Source organism: Vulpes vulpes, unplaced genomic scaffold (genome assembly GCF_048418805.1).
Source record: "Vulpes vulpes isolate BD-2025 unplaced genomic scaffold, VulVul3 Bu000000691, whole genome shotgun sequence".
NCBI classification, from domain to species: domain Eukaryota; kingdom Metazoa; phylum Chordata; class Mammalia; order Carnivora; family Canidae; genus Vulpes; species Vulpes vulpes.
Genome location: NW_027325696.1, coordinates 182,960 through 195,019, shown reverse-complemented (window position 1 = coordinate 195,019; position 12,060 = coordinate 182,960). Strand labels below are relative to the sequence as shown.

The window sequence follows — 12,060 nt, the reverse complement described above, 5'->3', positions numbered from 1 at the left end:
TTGTTCATCAAACATTTTTTGGATGCCTGTTTATACGCCTGGCACTGTGCAAAGAACTGTGGAGTTTCCAAAGAAAGACAAAATGTCACCCACGGCCCGTGGAGATTTACCATCTAGGTGGGGAGATGAGATACATCTTCTAATTACACAGGACTGAATTAGGATGAGCTGTATGTGAGTCTGTGGTACGTACATACATGTGGGTGATATGTACACGTGCAGCAGTCTAAGGGGGGGGGGTCTCCCGTAAGAGTTCTCAGAGCAAAGTCTATCACGGACCAACTGATTTTTTTTTTCCTCATCAGCCATGCTCTGCACAAATGGGTCCTCTACATCCTGCTCTTACTGCCAATCCCCCCCTTAACTCCCACTGTTTCCCAAGTGATCTTATCCTCAGTTTCTTTAGTTCTGTCCTAACTTTTCCTAAAGTTTTCTAGTTTCCTCATGATTGATCTAGCTTGCTAAATCTTCATTCTAAATCCATTCACTGAGTGTAATGAGCAACACTGGTATAAGAATAAACTTTATAAAGACAAATGAACATGTTAAGAAGCCTATGAATTTTAAACTCCTATGATTAAAGTTGTTATTTCCAGTTAACCAGACAGTGAGAGCATTGGGGGTGGTAAAATACTAAGTTTTCACTTTCTTTTACGTATAAAAATGTCTTGTCTATGCCCATGGGGAGGTAGTGATATCAACTTACGCGTAACAGTTATCTATATGTCTTTTCTGCCTAAATCTTAGGCTAATTTGAATTCAAAAAGTTATTTTCAGTTTTCTCATTTATTGCTACTTGTCAAGTTTAAAACATTAATGCCACACATTTAGAAATAGTTTGTTAAATCAAAGAAAGAGTATACTTGAGCACAAAAATAGAGTAAGTGCAATGTATGCCAACTGATAATTAATTAGTGATAGAAACTCTTAAACAATTTTAACGCCCCACGTAGTGAGTGACAGGCTCAAGCCTTTGGGTGTTACCGAGAAACAGCTACTTCTTTCACTCCTGGCTTAAATTCTATTTTTTGGTTTGGTTTTGGTTAGGTTTGTATGAGAATATTTGCCTGTAAAAAACCTGGGTATATGTCTGATACTTGTTAATTACTTAAAAAAATATTTCTAGTCAACCCTTTCATTTCCTACAAGTGAATTTTGAGACTCAGCGAGGTCCCTGCTTAAAGGATTAATTAGACCAAGATCCAGCATAGAGGCAGGATTCTCAGGTTCATGTCCAATAATCTTCCCTTATATTGCCTCCTAGTGAGCTCAACTGTGAGGACAGTGTAGACTTACAATCCAGTTCCAGATAGGCAGAGGGATAGGAAAGAGTGTGGGGTTGGTGGAAATTCTGGAGATGAAGAGGGAAATCTGTGTTTTCATGGATTTTGAAGACCATTTCAAAGACTTAGCATAAGAAACCTAATGATAAAGTTTTAAGGTGACGGAAGAGAGTAAAAGTCTTTCCACGTCTTTGTAGAAATTTATAAGTAGAAGCAGACACAAGTTTGAGAAATTGTACCATGAAAAGGCATAAAATATGTTAAGGCTTGTCAAAAATGTTTCAATTATAGGGTGACATATTTCTATTCCATTCCTGCTTTATCATTTATTAATCAGATTATCTTGGGCAAGTCAGTGTACCTCTCTGTACTTTATTCAATTCATCAGTAAAATGAAGGGAATAGATGATAGGAATTAATGCTATTTTCTGTCTAGTACTAACATTCTAGGAATTGAAATATAACTTATTTGTTGAAATAATACTTGAAAAAGGAAATATTTTTATGACACCTGATACCGAAGTACAGGAATTTGATTTTAGTCAACAAAACAAAGAGTTGTACAAGCATAGAAGTATAAATACAGGGGCGCCTGGGTGACTCAGATGGTTAAGCGTCTACCTTCATCGGGCTCCCTGCTCAGCGAGGAATCGCTTGTTCTTTTCCTTCTGCCCCTCTGAATTATTTGGGGACCATGTGCACATTTTATATTTCTTTTCTCTCACAGTGGTTAGCACAGTGCTAAATAGATAGTTGGTGTTTAATCAATGCAACAAATCGATGCTGTGAAATGCAGATTTGTAAAAGAGTTTCACGAACCCAGATTTTTGAGAAGTAGGTATAGAAACTTCTAGATGTGCTCATACCAGTTATGTTTCTAATGAAGATTAAAGGGTGATAACCGAATTAGCTGAAGAGTGGATGAGAGAGTAGAGGCGGCATAAATGTAGTTGAATTCTTTTCAGACCACACAAACTGATAAATATCAGTTTATTCTAAAATATAGGAATTAAGTTTTACATGTCTAGATCCAGAAAAGCTAAATTTCAAACTTATCTCCTCTTTGTCATTGTTTATGGTAGTGTTTCCTATAAAGGTTTTAACCCAAAGACAAAAATAAGCAAAAAACAAAACAAACAAAACAAAAAAAAAACAAAAAAACCTCTCTCAATAAGGATTTTATTGAAATTTGCAGAGAAAGGAAAAAAAAAATCTTTGTTTAGTCTTTTCTAATGACTCATACAATAAAAGTTTGGGGTAGCCAAAAGAGTTGAGTGAAAATGATATCACGCACTTACTGGCAGGGCCTAGCTGTGTGAGCAAGTTTTTCCTTCTGTGTGTATTGGAACTTTTGGAGCTGTATTAATAATTTTAGGCCATGAGGGTGTCATTTACCTGTAATTTATTAAATGCAACCCTCATAGTTTGAAAAAGTAGAGAGACTCATTTATATTTTAAGGGAAAACTGCACTTATCAGAGAAGATCTAATCATTAAAAAAAAAAAAAAACATATAATTTAGTAATTCCAAAAAATCCAAACCACACTGGCAATTACCAATAACCTTGAAATACCTCCACTGTAATCTCCTTTGGGGCTACAGGCCACTTGTGTTCATATTTTTCTTTCACAGTTTGCTCCGTGTTAGCAGTTGGATTTGAATTCTCAACACGCACTCCATGGTGCGTGGCTTACCCACCAGATTTTGAACAGATTTTACCATATTCTTTAAATCCTCTGGGTAAGGAGTTGGATATCGTTTTAGGTTTATTTCAACCTAGAAGTTTATAAAAAAAAATTTAACATAAAAATACCTTCGGCAAACACGTTCACAAAACTACTCCATTTTATGTGCAGTAGTAAAACCAAATGCAATATAGTGAGTGTTGAGCTGCTGAGAAACTGTACTGTAGAGTAAGAACATAGTGTTCTTTCCACATTCTGCCCTCGTGGGGCTTCCTCCCGCCCTGCCCACCTTCCAGATTAAAAACGATTTTGGGATTATATTCTATCTTCAGACCTACCCTGCAGATCGTTGAAGTAGCAGTAGGTCCAACATATGAGTGACTGGCAATCCGGAGATTTTAAGCATTACTATCAGCTGCTTTTATACTTTAGAGGCTATTCCCTCCCTATCTTAATTATTTATGATTATTTTCATGTTAATAACACCTTTGGAATATCAATGTAGATGATAAGAGGAGACCCCAAGAGATTTACAAGTAGAGCTTATTATGTATCAAAAAAATGGGGAATTGGCAGTATCTGCTACCAAACATGCATCAGCTCTGTGTTAATCAGCATGTTATATCCAAAGGTCAGGTAGCTAATTCCTAATAATACCTAAAAAAAATATATGCTTCAGGGTGGCTTTTATATTTAGTTTTTACCCAAATAAAGTAATATGCTTTGTAGGTAATGTCTTAGAGTAAAAAGGAACTTTAAAAATTGAGGAGATTTTTCTAAGATAGTCTAGATGAACATGTAAACTTTGGCTTCTATTTACCCAGATATTTATTTTCATTCTTGAATTCATTTTTTTGCTTTATCGATCTGACTTTAGGGAACATATGTATTAACGATTATTCTTCACATTTAATTTAGAGAGAGAAAATATGAGACGCTTCCAGATAGACTATCCCATTATCAGAGTATGTAAGATATGCTTAAATTGGAATAAATACAAATTATCCATGTGATTTAAAGGGAGTGAGAAGAAAAACAAGGAACCGATTTATTTGGCCTGGCTTATTCTAACCATCATGACTTTTTGCATCTGAGTAGAACCAACTTTACAAAATGGAATGGTTTATATGATTGTAGTGAGTATATGTGTGTGGAAAGTGTGTGTGGGGGTAGGTTGGGAGGAGGGGAGGCGAAAACAAAGCTGGAGAAGGAAGGAGTGGGAATGAAAGAGGAAAGGAGAAAGTGTGGGGGCACACACATAGCCACCCACCCACACCCATGTAATCCATGGGATGTTAGAAACTATGATGGTGGTACAGAGCTGAGGATTGTAAATATGAATTCAAACACTTTTGCTCATCTGCAGTTTTAGCAAATCCACCAACTTTGTTATATTTATCTTCCTCGTGGATCATTTTCCATATCAAATACTGGGATTGGACTCACTAGATGACTTCTAAAATTCCTCGTAGTATTAAAAATATAAAATTATTTTTCCAGTAAATTTTTGGAAAGCTGATGCAAAACCAGATAATTTTGCTAGTATAAATATTGTTTTAGTCTTTTACACTCAAACAAATAAGAATGAAATTAATAATATATAGACATAAAGCTACAAAAATATAACCCAGGAAAAAGTTAGACTTCTCAGAAAAAAAGTGTTAAGTTGTTAGAATGTAATATAAAGATATCTCAGGGTACTTAATTTATAATGCATTCTTAAATAAACATAAAAAGAATGATATCCATGCTAGACAAAGTCCATTGGGATGCATGCATTCTTGGATCTGCTGTTAAGTTGGTATTAAAAATGTTCATCACAAATTAAGTTTTAAGTTATATTGTTGAACTCATTTAACAGTATTTGACAGCAAAGGGCTAGAAGTCAAAAAACTACATTTAAAAATATAGATTGTAGAGTGGTATGGAGATTATGCCAATTATGAACATCTTTAAATTTTTAATAACCAGTGGTATATGAATGAAAAATAATTCTCATGTAGGGCATTAAATTAAAATTCTATGTACCTTAAAAAATCCTCAATGTTAAGATTACACTTCTAAATGGAATCAAAAGCAAAAAAAAAAAGAAAAAAAAAAGATGTGTTCAATTGAATTAAATTCCACATTGAATAATGTAATCTATTTTTTGTAGATGCTATGTCTCATCTGACAATTAGAGGACTATTTACTAAACTAGATGACTATTTACTAATGGCCACAGTGCCAATATTTTCTGGTTATTTTATAAGCAAGTTAATGTGATAGTTTGGTCACATCACCAGAATATGATTGGGTACCTTATCTCTGAAAAATATTTAAATTTAGAAACAGAAGCAGATTTATCAAGTTAATGAAGCTTAAGCTTTAGGGCCTGCCACCTGCACTGGCTCTTTCCAAAGCCTTGTGAGAGGCCATACTTATTTATTTACATGGTTATTTCATATCCTTTTCCTTAAAGAGCCTCCTATCCAAGCTGCGGGAGTTTCAGGTCTTAGAAAACTTGGATTTGTTCCACTTAGACAGTAAGCTCCTTGCTTCCCATTTACTAGTCTACCAACAGAACTTGCTGGACCTGGGGTCGGAAGACCTAAATTTAAGCCACAGATTTACTCCCAACAAGCCATCAGCCACTAATCTTTCTGTCCAGTTTCTGCTCACGTAAAATGGGAACGATAGTATCTTTAGTTAATCTAGAACTAAAATGAGATAACTGTGAAAGTTTCTGAAAATGCATAAATTCTATGCAGAGATTAGATATTATTTTCTAAAATCAGATTCTACGTAGGTATTTTTTAAAATCTGAAGCTTTTGGCAGTTTAGATTCTACTATATATGTATATATAAATACCAATCCACTTGCAACTGTTTGGACTTTTTTTCAGATTGTATACAACAACAGCTATCATTTATTCAGTATCTACCATGTGCCAGGCACATGCAAAATGTTTCATAGGGATATTTAATTTATTAATAGCTATTTATATAATAAACAATTTTTATTTACTATATAGATTTAAATATAAACAATAAATAATTATAATTAACGTTAAATATTTATAATTAATTATAATTAAACGTAGTTTAGATTTTATAACCCATCGTAGGATCTGTTCCTATTCACCTTAGAATAGGGCTCAGATAGTGTAAGTTCCTTGCCCAAAGCCATACAGCTATAGGTAGCAATGTCCAAATTCAAACTCAGGTCTTTGACTCCAAAGATTATGCTACAGGAGTGTTACTTGGCTCAGGGCTATTCTCTGTTATAAGTAAAGCACATATTTGTACAAACTTGTGGAAGAAATAGTGTGTGCAAATCTAAAATGTAAATTTTATTGAGTTAAATAACAAGATAATTTCAATTTTTTAAAACATAAAGCTAATTTTATAATTTCTTTTAAAATGAAAATATAATAGTTTATAATTATTATGTTTATAAGCTCTGTAAAAGCATATTTTATACCCTTTTACAGATTGTTTTGCCTACACCTCCTACTTTTTAACTCATGTGCAGTGCTTCAGAAATGAGTAAACATGATCATAAACACAATGTGATCAATAGTTCCGTAATGCCCAAATAAAAAGCTTCTTTATATTTCTAAATACATAGGCTAGAAATACTCCCTCATTCTAATATGAGATGGAGAAATATGTATATTCATTTATGATATAAATAGGTGGGAAAAAATCATCAATTGTTTTCACCAAAATGTTGTGTATATCACTCACCATAAAGTATTTGTTCATTTTACATATACATTTTATTAAAATGCAAGATTTTCACTGTAATGTTACTTCATTTTAATTTTAGAAAAATAGAAATGTTTCACAACATTCTATATATCTCAGATCTAAAAAAAAGTGCAGTAAATGCAAATAGCAGCTGCAAGATGTTGGAGACTCTCAAAAGTTTAGCAATGGAAGAAAGAATTCATATTAATAGCTAGGGCATTTAGGGATGGTATCTTGAATTCTCAAAGAACTGTGGTTTTCTTATATAATGATAAAATTCTAATTTGGTTTGACTGTAAATTCCAGTAAGAGAAGTAATAGTTAATGATTTGATTACTGATCATTAAATATCTTATTTTGGGAATTAATCAGAACCTTTTACACAGAAAGGAAACTTACAGGAGTTTGTTAGGATTCTCAGCTGGCCTTATATTGCAGAAAGAATATAAGACACGGAATAAGAATCTAGTTCATTACATATGGATGGTAAGGCTTACTGAAACTGTAGTGTTCTTTCACAACCCATTAAGATATATATATATATATTTTTTCACTGAACTTTTAAATACCCAACCCACTGAGATAAGGAAGCCCTATTTGCCACAACTCCCAAACCAATCTTCTCTTACAGGAATTCTCATCATCTGTGCCTTCAAATTAGAGGGAAATTGATGCTTTTCAACAGATGCCCATCTTTGTGTTCAAAGTCCACTCTCAACAAATATCAATTCAAATCTCATGCTATTTTAAGAATCAGGTTTTTGTTATTTGATCTCCCTCTGAATTGATATACAAAGATGTGTGTACGTGTGGGGGCAATTTGGATTTTATCAATAGTGTCATCAACATTCTGCCCGACTATTGGTATTCCCACACTTTAAAGAAAAAAAATCTTTAAAAATAAAAGCATAAATAAAAATGAAGCACCCAACTCAAAAATCATGCCATATATCCCACCATTAGGCACCTTATTATTGATGTTCCCTCCCCTCTGACTTGGTTCTCTCCACCCCATTGCCAATGTCAAAGAATAAAACCTTAAATTGAGATCAAACACTGGCAATTGGATGGTTTCTATAGGATCAACGTTTCTTACCCCAAATCATGCAGAACATACCCCATAAACCACTGTTCCAAGGTTGCCTCTACATGGGGGATTCTCCTACCCCAAACACCTAGGCCTACCTGTCTGCCACTTAGAGAGGGAAGAGTGGTGGATTGTGCTGCAACTGGCAATGGAGTACACATGCTCCTTTCCTGCTGGAGGCCACTTATACAACCCCATGCCAGCTGTGGGTCATTCTGGGGGACGGGCATATCTTGGATCTGCTGATCACACCTGGCCCATGGTGTGCAGCAATCGCCAGACAGTCTGGCAGGTTGGAGAGTAATCCCACGCTGGCCCCTTTCCCAGGGGGCTTGGCAGGAGTGATCCTGTGGGAGAAGGAATCTCCATTTTCTGGGAGAAAGAGGAGCACTGTAGCAATACTTTCACTTTATCATTTTTCTACTCTTGATTTTTTTTTTCACTCTGGGTAATGCATTTAAAACAACCATCAGAAAATTAGTTTGAACTCTCTAATAAAACAGTACCAATTTCAATATGAAGCTAATGGGTCACAATTTCTTCACACAAGGCAGCATTCGTACTACACTACACACTCTGTAAGTAGGGCATTATACTCTAGTCCATTTGGAAGTTGATGGCATAGGTCAGCGGTTCCTTTCTAAATTTTATGTAAATGAAAGGTAAAGTGGTGCTAAATTTAATGTATATGTAATGAACCAGCCAAGTGTGATTAATTTAGTGTAAGATTGCTGTATATTCCATTCATCATACTTCCATGATGATTTATTTAGAAGTTTGTTTGTGTTCTAATTTGTCCAATAGCCAGTGGCATTGGAGATATTCAAATTAGTCAAAACCAAGTGTTTGAGATTTTTGAAACACATTGTTTCACCAAAATATAAGTAAATCAAATATAAATAAGCATAAAGAAAATGTAATCTAAAGTATAATGGACCTACTCTGATTATAAACAAACCCGACCACATAACACACAAACAGGGCTTCTAAATAATAATTTCCATTTACCATATTTTATGTTTTCATTGACACATATACCAGAGTATATTAAGTGTACTATTTTCTTATTGGATCCTTAGAGTATGGATTTTTAAGAATAAGTATGTAGTTTTTGACATTCAGTGAAGTAAAAGAATGAATCAGAGGTCCAGTATAGAATGCATCATCCATTGGTTCTAGATTTAACATATGAAATCTTAAAAGAAGAACTGAAATGTTGTAAGGGTCTTCATTTTTAGTTTGGCATTGCTTTTCCTAAGAATTCACAAGTTAAAAAAAAAAATGTTTCTTTGGTTATTAGGTAGCACTAACCAAGCATCCAGAAACATTTTTTTTAAACCCAAATCTTTAACAAAACCATCATTTTGATTTGGGAATTCATTTTGGATTTTCCACAATGATGTGGAGGTAGGCCTTGTCAATTACCTTACTGTCTAAATCTAGTAAGGTTCCAGGGTGTGTTGATTTAAGAAAAAAGTTTAGAAAATGTGGGAATGAGGGGACAGAAAAGAACACATTACACAATCTAGATCTATTAATAGGATGCACATACAATCACTTAGGCAATTAGTCACTCAGAGCGAGAACTGTTAGTATCCATGACGGTAGAAGTACACAAATAATACTAGACAAAATTAGTTGGAGATTCAAGATGTTGACAGGATGATAATAGGAAGATCTGATGTTGATAAAATCTGTTCTGACATTTCACATCTAAACAATGAAAAAATATAGATTTTTAAAACTCACCTTGTTACTTGACTTAGATTAGTTCCAATAAAGGATTTAAAAAAATATATATTCGAGGTGAAAAAATTGAGGATCACCTGCTATTAGGCACTTGCCTCCTTTAAAACTTGTTTTCTCACTTAAGAAAACTCATAAATTCTTCTTGGATACCCTAGAGACAAAATCTTTCAGAGATTTTAAAGCCAATATAATATATTAATCCACTGGCTCTCCTATGAGTGTACACTTTGGTCTCATAGGGTCTGTCTGGCGCCTTGCTTAGTGATTAAAAGAAAACCGCGTCAGCGTTTCAAGAATATAATCATAAGATGCTTAGATTTGTTTGTCTTGGCTCTCTCTCACCTTGAATCTCCTTCACGTTGTTACTCTGTAAGATGGGGTGGTGGATCAAATTTGCTCAGTCAGAATTGGGACCTGAGTCTCATTCTGAAGCACACAATGCTTCTCAAATTATCATCCTGCTACAATGAAAGGTACCACCAGGAGATGGGAAGAGGTGTTTGACCTTCAAGCACAGGTCACTCAATTTGTCCCAAAGTCTATTTTAATAATAACAATGGACAAACAAAAGTAATGAAGAAACAAAATGAAAAGTTTCACCTTAACTTTCCCAGCATTTTCGTCATCTTCCTTTTTTTCTTCAAATTCAAAGGCAACAGTCATGCGTTGTTGTCTCTGCTCTTCCCACAGTGTAGGGTTAAAGCTGTCACTGTCTGACTGGAAATCTACAGTTAGATTCCAAAGTATTATTGCTTTTTTTTTTTTACATGAAGTGTTATTAATAGAGCTTAGTACACTATGCAAAAAATGGCAATAGGTACTACAAACAAGCACAAAAACAAAAAAAAGGGGGGGGGGAAATAAAGAGAAAGAAAGAAGGAAATAAAGAAAAAGAAGAAAAGAAAGAGAGGGAATAAAATTCCCTTGATATTTGTTACATGGTTTTTTACACCTTAAGTCAAATTCAGCTTTCCTAAGTACATATTAATTATATATCGGGATTACAAAGTTTCCTAGTGCGGAGAATGGGCTCTCCAAAGGATGATAATGATATAATAATAATAACAATAATAATTAATAATAATAATAAAGAGAGCTGACCTATACATTTTAAAATATGATCTTTTTAAATCTTCACACTAGGACACCAGTGGTAGTACTAATACATCCTCAGTTTGTTAGTGAGAAAAATACAGCTGAGTTTTAAGAGATTTGCTCCAAGTTCTCTGGGCCAATGCAGAATTCTATCCCATGTCTGTGTGATTACAGAGCCCATATGCATATTTGTAGCCACTAGACTCTATCAGGATTTTATAAAAGATACTACATAACATTGGTATTTTTCAGTATAACGTATAAGATTGCAAGCTTTTCTTTTTGGTGTATGTGGTTGGGGAGTAATGGAGGTGGGCTTGTTTTTAGGTGAACATATCGAAATCTAGTCTTTAATATTACTGTCTTAAAACTAGTCTAAATATGTCTCAAATTAACAGGGAAAATAAGTGGCTTATAAATCTTTAATTTATATTGAAGTGTACACTAATAGTAATATCTTCCTTGCCAATATTAAATGTGAAGATCACATGAAAATGCAAGACAAGTACTTAGTTTGGGCTAAATTCTTTCCCAAAAGATGACCTTTATCATATACCTCCTTGTTTGTTCCAAAGGATTCTGAAAATTCATTTATTACACTTCTGCCTGAAAAGCCAAGGGTGACTTGCTTAAAGTTCAAGAGAATTTTTCTATTACCAACTCTCCTTTCCTCAAAGGAAAACAGAACAAAACAAACCCAGGCTAATTCCTTAATATCACACCTTGCTTAACTAGATTGACTACATTCACTCCCTGCAATAAATGAGGGATTTAATATGCAAGGCCATATTTCAGAAGTGATCAGCAAATCTGAGACTCTTTTCACTTTTCCATGAATTTTTTGGAACAAAATATTTTGACAATCTAAGGATACTAATATGAAAACATAAGTTGCACGAATAAAAACAATTCTTACTCTGTTTTTCTTATAGCATATGTAAACATGGTGACTTTTCTTGCATAAAATCCAAACATCAATTTTACTTAAGTCTGAAAAAAATGGAAACAATTTTTCCTTTTCCTACTTTTGTAAGTCAAAATTTGAATAAAAATATTCTAAAATATCCCCAAATAATTCACTTATGTTAATAAGTCAAAGACTAAGGACATTTATTATAGTTATCCCTGAATCTATAAACAAATAGTTTCTTTTAAAAGTTGTTCTCATGCAAGTGGATTGGGTGGATTTAATCCATGGGTGGATTAAAGTGGGTTTACTCTTCTAAGAATTGTCAATACTGTAAGACTGTAGAAAATACGTGTGGCAGCCTGTCCTGGGTCGGGCTAAGGAGCTTAGGCAGAGTTCCAAATGGTAAAGGACAAACCTCCTGTAAAAATTTTATGAAATTTGTCATCATAAAGGATAGAAGCTTTAATTTTAAAAAAGGTTTAGGTTTTCAACAAGCATTCCTATCATCGCTACGGACAT

General features: G+C 34.0%; 1 protein-coding gene across 1 annotated transcript in view; it reads right to left on the bottom strand.

Moving 5' to 3' along the window:
- Nucleotides 1-12,060, bottom strand: part of LOC112912909 (leucine-rich repeat-containing protein 7-like) — a gene marked incomplete at its 3' end in the record, with an annotated part of 122,052 nt that overhangs the window by 38,819 nt on the left and 71,173 nt on the right. Inside the window, 4 exon segments of the mRNA XM_072745170.1 lie at nt 2,857-2,967; nt 2,970-3,059; nt 7,886-8,134; nt 10,137-10,261. Of these exon segments, the coding sequence (XP_072601271.1) occupies nt 2,857-2,967; nt 2,970-3,059; nt 7,886-8,134; nt 10,137-10,261 (575 nt within the window).